The sequence below is a fragment of the Sylvia atricapilla genome, chromosome 1 (assembly GCF_009819655.1).
Source record: "Sylvia atricapilla isolate bSylAtr1 chromosome 1, bSylAtr1.pri, whole genome shotgun sequence".
Taxonomy (NCBI): Eukaryota; Metazoa; Chordata; class Aves; order Passeriformes; family Sylviidae; genus Sylvia; species Sylvia atricapilla.
In genome coordinates, this window is record NC_089140.1 from 138,526,435 (window position 1) to 138,544,307 (window position 17,873).

The window sequence follows — 17,873 nt, forward strand, 5'->3', positions numbered from 1 at the left end:
CTGCTTCTGTTAATGCAGGAGGTCGAGATACAGGGTAGAGGTGGCGCTGCTTTAGGAGGTCCCACTATCCCAGAAAGATCCTCACTCACCTCATCATCTGTCTGGCTTTCTAGCTCCAGAACCCTCACACCTTTGCAGAAAGTTCCAGTCCTACTTGTCAAATTCCAAGGAGCAACCTTCCTCCTGCTATGCGCAGTGACTGCTTCCAGTCTTCATTGTGAACAGACCCTTGACTAACAGTCCTTGACTAATTACCCTGCAGGGTTCTGAATCCACCTGCTTTTCCTCTACAATGGAGGTTTAAGACTCCCAAGAGTCTTGAGACTGTAGTGTCTCTGAAAAGAACTGGTTAATCTCTTGCTCCTTTGCTGAAATACCATGTAGCCTATTCACTTCCTCCTGTAGCTCCTTCACCTGCTGACACAGCTCTTAAACCACAGCACACCTTCTGCAAAAGAACTGTTGGCCCCAGCCTCCAGGAGAGGTATCAGACACTCTTGGCAACCTGTGACCTGGAGAGTTGCAGTAACAGTAACTGTAACTGTTAGCTGTAATTTTCAAAAACACAGGAATAGGCCTTTACCTGAGCCAAGGCTCTCCTGTACCTTACTAGGGAATAAAATCAAACAAGTCTGCTTGAGCTGAAGGCCCAGAACATTGGCAACACCTTTCCTAAAAAGGCCTATCTAAAAATGTGCTCTTAGAAGCAACAACCACTATTTTTATCTAAATTTACCATAAACACTTTATCAATGTACTTCCATACTTAAAACACACATATTTGGCTGAAAGACTAGAAGTATGGTAGAAATAACTTAATGACTTAATGAGGATTGGGAGTGTATGTTAGTATTATATGTTGACACTTGAATAAAAAAATTGACCCTACATTTGCTTCTTTTCATCAATACCTTTTTAACATTAAATAAAGTGCCACATTTGAGACCTGGTCCAGACAGAAATAACCCATTGATGAGAGAGAGCTGAAAGTCTCTTAAACACACAGGCTAGGTCCAGATTACCCCAGGCAGTGACCATCTGTCCCCATTTATATGGCACTTCCCAGTTCACACCTGCACAAGTGAGAGCTTGGCTACAGATCTGGTTGGAATTGCTGCTGGCGTGAAGTGCACAAGCAGGACCCCAGGCTGGAGCGTCCAATGGCACCAGGTACACAGCAGCTGGCACCACGACATGTGACAAGACTTCAGTCCATCAAGTCAGTCCAGCATCTCCTGTGAACACACTTAAAGAGGTTCACTTAAGCTTTGAAAGTGAGTGAAAGCACAGTGACACAATGAGAATTTCTGAAGGAAGGAAAACCACACACAGTGCATGTGCGTGATCTGAAAATACACATCTAGTGCCATTTCAACGAGGATTGTAGCACTTCCTTGAATGTAAAAACTCAGTGATAAAACATGTTTAAACATTTAGCTTAAACATTATTTGTTCTGAAAGAGAAAATGTGGACTAATTAAACAGTTACTTTCATATATTAATGAATATTAGTATTAAGACTACAATTGCTAAAAAATACCAAGAAAAAAACCCAGTTTTTCTAATGCTATATATATGGAAGCTTTAACTTTTGTACACAATTTGGAAACAGAAGAAAAAGAAAAAAAAAAAACAAAAAAACCCCAAAAAACAAAAAACAAAAAAACCACCCCACCAAAATCAGATATTTAAAATTAGAAGGATTTCCCCTATTTCCCCCAAATCTGCCCTATTTCCTACTAAAACTACCTGTTCTTATTTTACAAAGTAGCAATCTTAAAAGACATTTGGGCATTACTCCACATTTACCATGTCCACATCAACTACTTTCCTTTACGTTAAAAAGGAAAATCTGCAACACAAACAACTGACTAAAATGCAAAATAATTAAAAGTAAATATTATTTCTTCTTTGCACTATTCTGACATACTTTAACTGGAACAGTTGAGACGTTTTCATGCAAATGTTGGGTTTCCATTTCATAACTGTACATATTTCCAATTAAATCAAATCACCTTCACATCAGCCCCTGCACAAATGAAGACTTCCACATACAGGAGAGTGTATGGAAAATATTACTAAACTAGTTGATCAAATTACAGTAGTTGAAATGCATCAGTTTCAGTAATTTAAAAGTCTCTTTCAGATTCAGGATAAATAGGATATCAAAATATAGGGACAGAGCTCAATGTCATCTGATAGCCATTTCCTCCCATCACACACTGTTTGTAGCAAACATCTGGCTAACCTATCCTTCACGACCTCCCCAGACTTCCACTCAACCTGCCCTACTGCACTACTACTCCTGCAGTGTTTCTCCTCATGACTTGCCCTTAATAGAAGTTAAACACACTGCTTCTTCTTGCAATCATCCAGGACATAGAAAAAAATCTTGGGCAAAACCATTTTTCTTTACAGAGACTTAATCAAATGTCCCTTCACCCTCTCTACACTGAAGAAACTAAAGGCACACAAAGGAAACAATCCCAATTAAGACCTACCATCACCATTACTTATAAAACACTAGCTGTTACATGCTGTAATGCCAAAAGAGGAAGGTGGGGGAGAGGGAATTTTCAGCAGCAGGTAACAAGAAAAACAGTGTCGTTCAAGGCTCAATAATATGCTCAAGTATCCATGACCAAACTAATACAGATATGCCACCAAACAAGCAGCTCTCCTACCTCTGCCAATCCGCAGACCCTCAAAGACTTATAACCTATCGGAGTTGTATATAGTGATGGCTTTATTTCATATCTGCAAAACAATACCAAAATTTTAAACAATAGAAAAAATAAAAACAGATCTTTCCCCTATTCAAGTTATTCAGATGGATCAGATTTATCAATTTATTAGCAAGAATGAGCAGGATGAGGGGCTGGACCCAAGTGCTCATTCTTTCATGCTAAAGTGCCATTTAAGCGCAAGAAGAGAAAGCAAAGAGAGATTTTAAGTAGCATGTCTGCATTGTACAAAGGGCTGTGCTAGGAACGCAAGGCTGGACAAGAAGTGCATTGCAGAACTGTGCACCAGGCCTACAGCCATGCCTCCTTATGACACCAGCTCCTAAGGGACACAGCTGCACCACATGAACATACACACAGCCTTACTGACACCTATCCTGATCCCTCCGTCCAAGATGACAGCACCCCATTCCATGTAAACTCCTGTGTCTGCTGCCAGCAAGCCTGAGTTATTACCACTCTCTCCATGGCATGATGTGTCCCACATCTGCTGAAAGTCATCTACTGCTCTTTCAGATTACAGGACTTGTTTAACAGGTGCTTTTGTTTTCAGGTTGACACACTGAACTAGCATCTCTCCCATACCAGCTTCCCACCTAAGTACTGGCTTGATTTTTGCAATTCCTCTTTGTATTGTGTCAGATTAAAATCTAAATCACAGTGATGACAAGGAACACTGATGTTGTAAACAGACACCTCTTTAAATAAAGTTGTGATCAAGCATCGAGTAGCCCAATAAACCCAGGTGGCTCTAGCTTATCGTATGCCCTACTCATTATTTCAAGTGTCCCATTTAATAGATTTCCAGGTGTCAACAAAAGGTTTGTGCCAGTTGTTTAATTTCTGGCTCTGTTTATATATCTGGTGCCTTTTGATAAGAAGGTCTAATATCAATAAAGAACCAAAAAGTTAAAAAAATACTCATTTTAAAATCAGGCATTTCGCCACAGTTGGCAAAACCACAGAAACCAGTGTGTCTTTGTATTATTCACCATCTACATAAAGCTTAGCTAATTACAGAGGAATACCAAATGACTCATGTTTGCCACAGTTTTTTGTGGGCCAATATGTTATCCAAAAAGTAAAAAAAAAAAAAAAAAAAATTAAAAATTAACATGAACTTAAGAGACTTAATCTGCAAGTTTCATGTATAAACAGTCAAAATTTTTAACTACCTATGGAAGTCATTACCTTTAAAATTACTATAAACTCTGACAGCAAGCAGGCAAAGAGAAAAAAAAGCTGATTTGACATTTATTCTTCATTTAACTTTGTGCTTTATGCATCCAAATACATCAATTAATTTTTCACTTGAAACATCATTACAAGAAAAATGCCTTGGAAGATTTGGTCGAGTATCATACAATGGAGCACTGTGAATAGCAGGAACCTTTCAAATGTAATTTTAAAAAGTAAAACCAAGAGCTCAAATTTCTACATTTGAGGATAGAGGGATGTTTTGTTTTTAATTCTACACCACTCCATCAAAGTAGAATTTTACAAGGCACTTCTCATCCCTCACCCTGTCATTCATCATTTCAAGTAGTGTCTTGCTTCCCCTCCAAGCACGTTATTTTCTGACCCATTATTTATTTTCTTTTTGTACAAAGAGGCAAAATTTTTGCACAGAGATCAGGTTGAGAGGTCTAACATTTCTAAAATGCTATGGCATTTCACCTTCCAAACCCCCACTTGCCTTTCGGTTACAACTGAAATTTTAGTTTCCAAATTAGCCAGGTAGCGATGCCAACAATATTCCACTGAAAGTCATTAAGAACTGGACACCTAACTCCTGTGCTGTTTTTAAAATGTTTGAGCAAGTATGTGTTTGTATAATGTTCAGGACACCCAGAGCCAGCTGACGCCTCTGGGCATGAGCACAGTAAAGCATAAATCAGGTCACGCTTCCTAGTTTGAGAGCTACACAGCTTTCAGGGTGGAAGCACTAACCTCATTCCAATTTACATCTAAACATTTCTTACTCCCACTCCTTATTCCATCTCCTCAGCATTCCTCATATCTTCAACACTTGGTGCCTATTGGAAACCATCACTACCTCCAAGTCTAGCAAATTGACCAATCCCGAACCCATCTTCAACTGTCCTTTCCTCTAGTCTTTCATCAGTAACCCATCACCAAATGAATTCGACACTGAAATAATCAAAAAAGAAAGCACATGGCAGAATGAAACTATAGATACAAAAAAATGCATATGTGTATGTCTATACATATATATGTATAGGCTTGCAGGCAGACAGTTCATTAAATTTTTTGGTTTTGCAATTGTTTTTCTGTTTCTGAGGAGAATTGTCATATTTGGTCTAGTTCCTGAACAGCTGGTGTGCACCCTTGTCTGTCTTATACATGATGGGAGGTATGTAACTAGACAGCAATATATCAAGTCTAGAAAATCATTCTCAGTAGAACTGAAATAACGACAACAACAAAAAATATCCTGCCCCTGTATCTTTAGTTACTCCTTGCAGGGACTAAGGCACTGTTTCTCAGCTACAAGAACCACTAGGCTTGGGACGAAGACCTTCAGAAATTCCTGAGCAACAAAGACCTCCATTTTTACAATGCCTGCTGCTTCACTGTGTGAGAAGGCTTTCCAACCTCAGTGTGTACCAGGAGTGGCACCCAGTGTCCAAACTACATCCTTACAACAGCGTCTTCAGTTCCCTTCTCAGTCCTTCCTTGCTCCTTTCTCCCAGGCTGTGGCTACAGAAAATCAGCAGTTCTCCGCTTAAACTGTACACATACTGTAAGTACAGTAGTTTACTCACACTTTTTGCCAAACTGTTTAAATCAACTGCACATACATGGATGGAAATTTTCTACTATCCAATGTGGAGAACAACTATTAAGTCCAGTAAAATACTTCAATGATGCCACACAGATACAGATTAAAACTCTGAATGAAATCAACATTTGTACAGAGTATGGTCTTTCAACTATACTCAACAACTGACTTCACAATCCAAGGCTGATTTATTCTCCCATCACTGGCACTGCTTTAATAGTCCAAACCAGTCTTCCTAAACATGTTTTGTTAGAACAGAAGTAAAAAACACTGAAAGAATTGGGGAAAAAAAAACCCAAAACAACAAAGCAACAACAAACAATTTTCATGTTTTGCCAGCTATGCGGGATTTTAAAGATCATCTACTGTGCTTGGCTAAAACAACTGAGTAAAAATGAGAGTAACAAATCTAGAAAATAAAATTATTTATTGTTCTTCGTAAAACTGATCAAAGGATAACACTTACTTTGAAACAAGATTCAACACCTGGAGTAAGTTATAAAGAAAGCTTCCCTAAAATTGCTGCAAAAGCTACAATTTCTAGCTTTTTTTTTTTCTTCACTATCACTTATCATAGTGGCAGAAAACAGAGCAAGATAAAACAATTATTATAACAGTTATCCTCTAAAGCATTAAACAGCTATTATTCTATCCATCGGTAAGAGCACAGTATGAAGCAATGGTGCAATACAAATTGGTTTTACAAAAAGAAAAAAGAAAAAAAAAAGAAGAAATAAGGAAAAAAAAAAAAGTTAGGGAAAGGAAAAAATATAACTATTTCCACCTACATGTGGAAATCAAATTGCAAACACCGCTTTCAGTAGTTTTGCCAGACTTCACCTGATCAGTTTTCCTGTTTCACTAGTATAAAAACCTAACTCCCACCATAACATCTCTCCCCTCAAACAATGAAGCAGAGCACTATCTGCCTCACATGTGCAAGTTGCAAGAACATTACATGCACTTATTCAGGAGTCAAATGCCTTGCAGCTAAGTGAAATTGGGAGTTCATTAAAACCTAAAAGATTAGATCTCAGCTCTATTGCAAATATCTCTAAAGAAGTTTTTTTTTCTCAACCAAAGACACAAAATTGGCACAATTTAACAGTTTATCGAGAACTTCAAAATCCTGATGTTCAGTGTCTGTACTTCCTCCCTTACCCTTCTGATTTCTTTGCTGCATAAAGGAACACCATAAAATCTGCAATACACACCACACGGATCAGGTTTATATATATATATATATACACACACACAGACACTGAATAGCATGTTAAAATCCTTGAATTAGTTCCCTGGTACGATTTATTTTTGTTTCAACGAGACTTCTACTTGCAAAAACACGCACACATTGCACAGCAAATATATCTTGTGTTAGGTGCCTAATATGGCCAGGGAAACCATTTTGATTATTCTGTGCCTGCTTATGCATTGTCCTACAAAACAATAAGATAGAACAGCAAGAAACTAGCAATTAAAAGAGTCTAAATGCACATCGGGGAATCACTAAAACCCACGCTACTCAAGTCAGGAACAATATGACTGATGAATAGGCCATATTATATTAGGATTGTTAGCAAGTGTTAAAAAATTATCCTTAGCAGATGTCCCTTATGACCTAAATATATCACACAAAGAACATGCCTGTCTTGTTTTCTAAAAAAGTTTTAAGAATTTTTTCCATTTTTATTATTGACTAGAACACAACACATTTGCATGTTAGCTACAAATATGCACAGAGGAGTTATCACACTAATCTTACAAAAACATATAAGTATTTTACTGCAAATAACCTATTTTCATGTATATTTTTCTACTGCATGTTTACGCTGTACTGAAGCATGTAATCCAATAAAAGAAATCAAACTGTGTATTCAGCACAGTGAAACAAAAGACAAGCTGCATACAACAGCAACATCGACCGACACACCACAAACCAAAACAGAGTAAATTTCTTCAGTTAGATGGGTAAGAGCCTTATCTGCAATAAATACATTTTGTTGATGCAGTCAATAAGGAATTATATATATTTAAGCTACTATACACTATTACATGTGCAACTGTGCACAGCCTGCTCCTCTTCACTAGAGCTTTAAAGAAGTTTACTTTCTTAAATTTTGCTGATATTAAGATTCTATACACTGGCTTACCTTCAAACTACAGAGATAAGCAAGATTTGCTCAGTTTGAGCTTTCTCAGTTTCTCCACATATTTTTGACTGCGCCACTGAATTTCAAAATACATATTAATCATAAACAACTAATGCTAAAATAAAGATACAAACATAAAATCTACTAAGGATTTTTCTCTTTTCTATCAAAGACTAGTACTTTTCTAGAGCATCTTTAAAGTTCTGTAATTTTTATGAAAAAAAATTCTTTTATCTCTTTAGCTCCACTGCTGCAGTGGGTTTCCCGCCAGCAAAACGGATTTTGCGTCTGTTCCTCAAGTACTTAATTCCAAATTCAGTCCTGAACCTCGGGCCAGCTTCTTGTCTCTGTCTTTTCATCAATAAAATAAATGTGAACACTATGAACAAAAGAGGTGCAACTTAGGTTTCGTGTATACTACAACCTGAGTACGGGCATTTTCTTAGAGAATAATGCAACATCATTTTTCCACATTATGCAGTTGATAAATCCATAAAACATTATCGAACAAGAAATAAAAACGAAATTATTTTTCAGAATTTACTGCTACAATTTATTTCAGTTTCTATTACCTTTCACACAGATGTACTGATTTGAACTGCTTTTCAATAGAACTATAGGCATTTCCTTAATTTTACCTCTCAGAAAAAAAAACCAGGGGATTTGCTCATTTTGCTGCACTTTCCTTCAGCTCCCTCAAGTTTATTACAGCATTCTCTGGGAAAGGAAATGGCTAAATACTTGCATTAGCAAAAAAGGAAAGGAGGGGGAATGGAAAGAGGTAATAAGAAGGTGTTAAAAGAACTCTCTCTTCCTCTTGGTCCAGCCCCTCTGGGAAAAGAACAGATGAGCGCAGAGTCCAAATGTATGGCCAAAACCGAGGGGAACCACAAGTCCACAAACAGTTGGTCCCTTAAGAAAGGACACGCTACAGACCGAAGCAACACATGCAAAAAGGCCCGAGTGTGATCCAGGCAGTCCAACTGAAACAGCCACTCCTGTACCACACTGTCCAAGACCAAGGAATGATAAATCAAGGATGAAGAAGTTGAAAGATTTTAGCAGAACTGACAATGCTGTCTTCACAAGGTTTGGGCTTCCTTCTTAGTTCCTCCAGACAGAGAGGTAGACACAAGAGCAGACATTAAGTATATACATATATATACACACATACACATACAGTTTCATTATTTAATTGGTTATCTGCTTCTGTGCTCTTTTATGTCTTTAGTCAAAGTTGAGCTGATTATATTAGCATCAAAAAATTAAATTTAGAATGACTCATTTGTAATATTTTACCAAAATTGAAGGTAAAATAAACTGGGCTTTCATACTGCTGACCATATAAAAATTAATGAGTTTCTGCAAGTCTTACAAAATTATATAAAATATCCATATAACAAACTAAATTATTGTATATCGTGATTTTAAATAAAGAATATAGCTAAGATAGAACACAAGCTATGAAGTAAAAACTCCTGGCTTCCAGATGAAATCTTCCATATAATGAAATGTTTAAATGCATAGCTGAGTTCAATACAATCTCCCAGCTCATTCTAATGCTGCTAAAAAATGGTTATATAGATCTAACTACCTATCTCTTAAAACAGATGCTTCTCTAACTTCATTTTCAGGCTAAGTAAGTGAATATTCTTAAACACAATTTTCAGTAAATACAGCATGGAAGTTTATTAAGTATGATAATAATATCCCTGTAATTGTGACTTGTGGAAAAAAAATCAAACAACTCATGACAGATTTTAGGCTAGAGTTTCCTGCTTAAAACTGCTCAAAGAAAAATGTCATTAAATAAGCTTTCTTTAAAAAAAGGCTAAGAGCTAGTAGAACATTTTGCATTTTAAATCAAATTACACTAACTCCTTTTGCAGCAAAATTTCAATGGAACCTGATTTAAATAAAACTTTAATATGCATGGTTCTTTCAAGAACAAAATTATTTCCCTTTTTTGATACAAAATCAGATGTTGAACAAAAGGATTAGACTACCACTTAAAAGCATTGCTCCTACAGTAAAAATCAACTTGAAAATCCAGAAATGCAGTAAACAAAGCATTTCAGGCAGTTTGTTCAATACTGTCAGAAGAGGAATAGTTGATATGCAATTTTTAAGTCTGCACAGTCCAGTAGTATAAATTCCCTTAGGAAATCCAAGGAGTTCCATCACAAGTGCAGCCTCCACTTTCTTAGTTACGTGTGGTAGAACAGGGAAGCGAAGAAGCAAACCCGCCGAACAAGCAAGCTCCTGTCCCGCTTTTAGGATACACACACAAGTCTGGATCAAATTCTCCCCATCTACACCGAGCCTTAGAGCACACAGCACATTTAGGCCGATTTAAGAACCGAAAAAACACTGAGTCAGGATAGTCACTGCACTTCGCAACATATTTTCTGAATTCATTTGTGTAAAAGATTACACGCACTCTGTCAGATGAAGGTACCGCGCAGCCCCGCGCTGCCGCAGGCCCGGGATTGCGGCGCGGGCCGTGCGCTGGACACGGGCGCCCTCTGACGGCGGCTCCGCGCCCACGCACGGCCATGGGGGGACACGGGAACGGGGGGACACGGGAATGGGGGGGGACACGGGAACGGGGGGGGGGGGACACGGCCATGGGGGGACACGGCCATGGGGGGACACGGGAACGGGGGGGGACACGGGAACGGGGGGACACGGCCATGGGGGGACACGGCCATGGGGGGACACGGGAACGGGGGGACACGGCCATGGGGGGACACGGGAATGGGGGGGACACGGGAATGGGGGGGGACACGGGAATGGGGGGGGACACGGCCATGGGGGGGGACACGGCCATGGGGGGACACGGGAACGGGGGGGGACACGGGAACGGGGGGGGGACACGGGAATGGAGGGGGGGGGACACGGGAATGGAGGGGGGGGGACACGGGAATGGAGGGGGGGGGACACGGGAATGGAGGGGGGGGGACACGGGAATGGAGGGGGGGGGACACGGGAATGGAGGGGGGGGACACCCGGACAATTCACCTGCCTCGGGCAAGAGAATTAAAAGCACTGTTTCTGAGCACTTGTGACTACAAAAGCATCCTTTGGCATACGCGGCCGCAAGAGACAAGTACACACATCCAACACACCCAAGGCACACGTCAGCCCGCACCCGCTGAAGCAGCCTTTTATTGGGATTTCTTCTTTCTTACCCATTAAAGAGAAAAACCTCCAGTCATTACAGGTAAGTCTCCACAGTATAAAAACTTCGGCAAAACATTTAACAGGCTTGCATGCCTGCTACTCCACTGAACCATCACAACTACACAAACCATGTCAATATTAGCTTCTTTTCAGGAAACAAATCAAGGGCTTGCACTAGGGACAGGTAAAGTACAAAATAATTCAGGTGTAATTAGCAGTTTTATTAAAGAACCTTGAATATGTCATATATCATATTAGAAGACAATTAAGCACATAATAAATAGCCTCTTTGTCCATCAGTATATTGCAATATCAGTTCTGGCAATCCACAAAAAAAAAAAAAAAAAAAAAAAAAAAAAAAAAAAAAAAAAAAAAAGAACACCCAAACATGAAGATCAGATTGGATTATTTTGAATGCTCAACAAACTGACCATCCACCTTCTGTCATAATCATCTGAATTAATTACATAAATTAAACCTTATGGTGCCTATGGACTATTTCACACATTCATTACACTCAAACAATAATTAAAAAAAAAAAAAACCCACCTTAAAATTCTATATCCTTTTTCACACAGAGAGCAAAGTGTAAGTTCATAAATGCATGGACAAACCTGACAGGCTTTCACCAGCACTCAGTAAATGAAAAGTCAACATTTACACAGTATGGCTTTCTTCCTAAATTACAACAAGCCTTACAAAAAACACAGATGAAGAATTTAGATAAACGGACTACAACTGGAACCAGAATCAAGACTGTGATTTAGGAGATTTTGGGTCATCTGTTCCTTTCCTTAGTGAAATAAAACTCAAATGCCATGTAACCTGGTTTGATTTCTTCACTTCAAGAACATGTAATTTTTTACAGTAAAAGACAATAGACATGAGCTACAACTGTTATACCTAAAGAGAATAAACAAAACAAAACAATACAAAAAAAAAAAAAAAAAAAAAAAAAAAAAGAAAAAAAAAAAAGAAGAAGAAGAAAAAAAGTCAGGTGAAATTGCATCTGCCTATTCAGAACAAAGTTACAGTCACTGCACGTTCAAGGTCTGTCATGCAACAATACAAGAGAAATACAAGATGATAAATACCATGATAAAACCTTTGATTTAAAATGGGTATAAAACATGGAAAGCTGACCAAATCTAGCCTGGACAGAAGCCTTTACAGAAAGGAGATGAACCAACACCGCTGGGGAGCTGTGATTTAATGACACCATGACTTCTATAGCAATACTAGTAAAAGAAATCAACTCTCACGGAGTCCATCTGGACCCTACTGCAACAAGGTTTACGAAAGGTCTAGAAAGTATGTCTTAAGGGAACAGTTGATGGAGCTGTGTTTGCTCAGTCTCGAGTAGAGGAGGCTCAGGAGGGACCTCATTGCCCTCTACAACCATCTGAAAGGGGAGCATAGTGAGCTGGAGGCCAGTCCATTCTGCTGCGCCCGCAGTGAGAGGACCAGAGGAAATGGCCGTCAACTGCAGATTAGGTATAAGAAATTTTTTTTCAGTGTTAAGGTAGTCATGCACTGGAACAGGTTGCCCAGGGAGGTGACAGTCTCACCAGCCCTGGAGATGTTTAAGAGGTATCTGGATCTGCTCCTGGGTGATGTGGTTCAGGGGTTACACTAGTAGAACTGGGCAGTGATTGGACTCAATGCTCTTGTAGTTTTCTTCCAACCTTGATGATTCTGTGATTCTACCTGAAGCCCTCTGCTTCTGCTGGGACCACATCTTGCAGGTGAGTGAATAGGCAGCACTGCAGGTAAGGCTCAGCAGCTCCAACTGCTGCTGCCCTGGCCAAATAAAACCCTGAATAAGCACTATTCATGAGCTATATGACACCTTTGTCCACATGCAACTGCATCCATTTGAGGCAAAAAAACCTGCTGGGTTTCTGAAGTGCTGCACTATGTTATTTTTACTTGTTACTGAATGATTACACAACTAAATGCAACCTAAAGCACAAAAAACCAAAGGTAACAGAATCTTTCATTTTCTATATAACTTCTAACCTGAAAACCAAAATCAATCTTCTCAAATAACAAAGTAAAAATAATCTTGGGGGATAGGGGGAGAAGGCATGAGCTTTCCTTCTGGAGCATTTCACAGAGAATCCAATAAAAGAAGAAAAAGTTACAACCATATAGAACTTATTTTGATGTATAATTATATAACTATCTCTAAGTTCCAATTGGTATATTTACCACAGGACTTATTTTATTATCTTAGCTTTGTAACTAAACTACTAAAATACATAAGACTGAAATAAATCTTTTTCAAAATAATATACCACTTGTAGCAAATATGTCACAATATCTATAATGAGTGACAAGAGGTATATTCCATTTTTAACTGCTGGATTTCCAAGATGGGAATATAAATTTTCTTTAAATGGGGAAAAAACTTCTCAGTGAAAAGGACCAAAGATAAAATCAATCAAGTGCAAAGGATTGAATTTAACATCTTGCTTAGATATAAAATTTATAGACATGAAAAATACATTTCTTTTATCAGGAAGAACATACAGAACATAAGGTTTTTAGTAAATCTTAACTGAAAGACGGCAAAACTATGCTCAGACAAAGGCTTGGAAGTGCCCTAAAGTAAAAGGACTTCTCAGAAAACTACCCTCAGTAAGACAAGCTGGAACACTGCATCATTTCATAGAAGTACCTAAGCCAAAAAGCCTTAGAGCAGAAATCTGAATTTCCCTAAGCAAGAGTTGAATCTATGGGGTGAAGGATGTGAGGAAAGGGAGGCAGGGAGCCTCCCAGGAACAGGCCAACAGGAGTTGTATGTGTAAATCACTGAAAGTATCTTCATGAACTTAAAGATCAGTGCTCTGAAAATAAAGTCAATGCCTATGAGGATTTAAGTGCACCAGCAATATGGAAACACAATTATGCGAAAAGTAAATGCCTAACCAAAAGCCCAAAGTGCAGCCCTAAAACGTTGAACATTCACATTGAAGCATCTTTTGCTGAGGACTCAAAAACAAGTCTGCCATTTTCCTCCATTAGCTCACACATCATCAACTAAACTTCGCCTACAGATTCCTAACAGAGAGCTGGGTTGAACCTTCTCACCCCCACTAAAAATCTCATGCTGCAGCAGGCCAACCTAAGTGTTTAAGACTTCCCTGACAGGAAATCTTACCAAAAAAATTGCGCTTTGTAAAAAGAATCATAGGAAGACAACACTGCAGGAGAAACTTTCTAAGATGAAAAACACCTGTGGATTCATACGTGGTGGACAGGCCACCCAAATTTGCAGTAGGAATTATTGAAGCTAAAAAAAGGTCTCATGTTTTCTGTAGTTTCAGAAATAGTCCAATTCAAGTTGCATTAAAAAATGTCCTTGCACTAAAAGAACAAGTTCAGATATGTTTTTTAAAAAAAATTAATTTTTGAAGGAATTCTGTAACAGCAAACAGTCAAAATTTGATATTATCTTGGGCACTAGCAGCAAGAGACAAAATGGCACCATAATAAAAGCATAACTAAGCATATCTGGTTGTTGTAAGCAAGCTTGAATACATCTTTATCAAACTGATTCTTAAATGTCACGCATACCTATTTCAAGTTCAATTCAAGGATATTTCCTTAGCACCCTCAAAAACGTGTTTTATATTAGATTTGCACAGCTTAAAAGAGGAAAACATTCAAGTAAATGTGTCTTGCCAATTACCCAACAGTTTATTTGCTCAAATATCACCCTCCTGCACAAAAACTCAAATTCTCTTAACAACAATCACCTCAAGACCACTAATACCTACGCGAAGGCAGAGGATGATGCAACATCATCCTGACAAAAGAGCACAATGTTAAGTATTATTCTGTGTGATAGCAGCTCTGAAGTGCCAAGGCCGTTACATTTTCCCCTCTGTATCTATGGGCCTGAATTTGTGTGAGTATATAAAGCCAGATAGGGTACTGAAGTAACGCACAAGTCTTAGGGGGAAGGAGGTGCCTTGTTTTCTTTGGTTTTTAGGATCATGAATTTTAACATTCTGGCACATAACAAGAGATTTCTCTACTTCAGTTATCTGCATCCAGAAGAAAAAAGAATCTTTTGAAAACCTGGCAGGATGCTTGCATAGGGAAACACAGCTCCAGGGAAAACAAACAGGGCATTTATAAAATATTATTGTTTTTCACATTGGCAAGACAGAAGACAACTCTCAAGAGCCTAAAAAGATACCAAAGGCTCAAGCTAGCAACCTCAACAGCCATTTTGTTTAGGTTTTCACCTTCCCTAGGCTCTACCACACATGTTAAAGAGCTCAACAGACCCCCTACTAAAGGAAAGCAGAATGAACATGAGCACTTGCATTTCCTAAATGGTTCAGTCTATTTAACTGTGTTACACTGCGAAGCAACATCTCTGTGATCCACGTAGTACAGGCTAGGGAAGATGGAAACCAATGGGAAATTCTCCTGAACTGGCTTACAAGGTTTAGGCAAGCTCCCCTGACCTGGCTGTGGATTCCCCACCACTGCCAGAGGCAGCAACAGGCTCACTTCGCACTCTGGCTCGATTTTACTCTGTTTTCTCTGCCCACAGCATGGGAACAGAAAGCTAAGGGGTCCAGGTGAGGGAAGATTTGCCTTTGGACCTTACTTAATGCCAGGATTATTGCCTACTTGCTAAAAGAGATAAAAAGAAAGACTTGTACCAAAAATTACTTTCCTGGAATGAAGTTCCTCCCAAACATGAACAGTTGAACCCTGCCTACCAGATCACAGGCTTACAGCCAAGCATGGGAGCCATCCTACAGCGAGACGAATCATCTCTGACACTGAGAAATTAGTTTCAATACTTGCTCTCCTATCAGCTACATGGAAATAACTCAGGTATTCTCTACAGGAAAAAATGAAGCATGAGGTCCAATTAAGAATTTAGACTATTTCAATCTTTTGAAGAGTTCCACAAGAGAAGGAATCTTTAAAACACTTTAAGGCTTTAGTAAAATATAGTTCTGACTCAAGCACCACGTTATTCTTGGACAATTAAGATTCCTTTTTGCTTTGCACTCTTTTTTTCTTTGAGCTAACTGTATAATCCCACAAAGGAAGAAATAAACAGCTACGAAACCTTACCAAGTTGCAAAGAATTCTTAAAATTATCTCTGCTATAAAAGCAGGGTCCAAGATTCTTTCGTTGTAAGATAAAATATTAATTTAATAATACCTAATCTCATTATAAGTAAGAAAAAGCAGTTTATACTTACAGATAAAGTGATCTTGCTCAAACTGAATTATCAAAACAGAATGAACTGCAACTGCTTTGACTATATTGCTTCTTTAGTTACTCTTGAAGGCAAAACTCTCTTTATGCCCTAATAAAGTTTTTCTACTAGCATCATTAAATACACACATGCATTCTTATAATATCAAGATTAGAACTGTAATAAGCCTTAAGCCTTTTAAGTTTGCTTTATAAATTTGATGCCATACTGTGCCAAGCCAATCATATTAACGACGTCAGTAACAAAACATCACTAGCACAAAAAACACTGAGACACATAGAAAACCACCCCATGCTATGGTCTAGCTCACTTGGAAAGTAAAATGATCACCCAGACTTCAAGTTATCCAAAGCCTCTTAAAACTTACAAAGCTCTGCTCTCCAGACATTCAATGAGTACTTAACACATACAAGTAAATCCACAGAGAGGCAATCTGTGTGCCGAGCTGCATCCAGATGTGTATGTGTGCACACACATATACACAGCCATTTCCATAAAAAGCTTTAAAGTGATTATGAATTACAGACAGGAAACTAATGCATCTTCCTGTGTGGACAGTCTCATCCTAAAATAAATGTCCACATAATACAGTATTCATCCCCTATAACTTCCCTTATACAGACAAGCTTTAAGTTGAATATTCAGGATGGCATTCCAATTAATCCATTGACACCTCAAGCCACACTAAAAAAATCTGTGTACATACAAGCTTCTGCTCCCTTTGAGGGGAAAAAAGGCTTTTTTTAGGCCATACAGATTTTCTTTTTAGCCTAAGTTTTGCAAAACTGTAACTATTACCTTCATCAAAGTCTGCATCATCTTCTGTATGCTGAGGGAAAGGGAAGCAATTTGTGATTTCAAGCCTGTCATCCACCACAAGACCCAGCAGCACTCCTTGGACCACTTCATTCCCCTGTCCTTCTTCTTGGTAATGTTTAATGATCTTTAACACAACCTAGAACACAAAACAGTAAAATCATAATATGCAATGCATTATTTTTGTCCTCAAAATTTCCCTAACTGATTTTTAATTTGTTGCATGGATTAGAGCTGCAAACCAAGTGAACTATTGGCTGAAGCACCTGCATTTTTAATACAGGTTGAGGAACAGGCAGCTATCCTAATATTACAGGGAAAAAACAAGACCATTAAATGAACCATCAAAATGCAATTCTAAACCAATTTTCTGAAACACCATTCTAAAATGAAATATTGATCTTTTTTACTTTAGCCTGTTGCTTTAACTGTGATCTTTTAACAGTATCTTGTATGCCCAATGAGCCCCCATCTTGAGGAAAACATTGCTCAAGAAACTAACAACACATCTTAAAAAATATGCAGAAACATGTGGGAATTTTTTAAAGGTGCAGATCACATCAAATTTCAATTGCATTAATCTTCCAAAGTACATCTCACTGCAATTTTACTTTAGATGATAGTTCAAGTTATATAATGTGAATGGCATGTCATAGGGTATTTAAGAAAAATCAATGATAAAAGAAAAAAAAAACCACAAATTACTTGTAATATTTTTAACAACATAATTCCAACTTCCTTAAATCTGAACTTTACGATGAATAATTGTCATGAGATGATACTGTAAATTGGAACAGTATGAACAAAACCACTCAAAAATAATCAGTCCGTTTGCTAGCAACACTTCATACTTAAATAACATTTTATACTCAACAACAAGAACTACAATAAGGTAAGACACTAATCACAAATATTGACTTGA

At 38.2% G+C, this 17,873-nt stretch overlaps 1 protein-coding gene across 1 annotated transcript in view; it reads right to left on the minus strand.

The window, feature by feature from the left end:
• EIF3H (eukaryotic translation initiation factor 3 subunit H) overlaps positions 1-17,873 on the minus strand; it is an 89,113-nt gene that overhangs the window by 52,820 nt on the left and 18,420 nt on the right. The window contains exon 2 of the mRNA XM_066335026.1: positions 16,934-17,090. Coding sequence (XP_066191123.1) covers positions 16,934-17,090 — 157 coding nt within the window. The remainder of the gene's footprint in view (positions 1-16,933; positions 17,091-17,873) is intronic.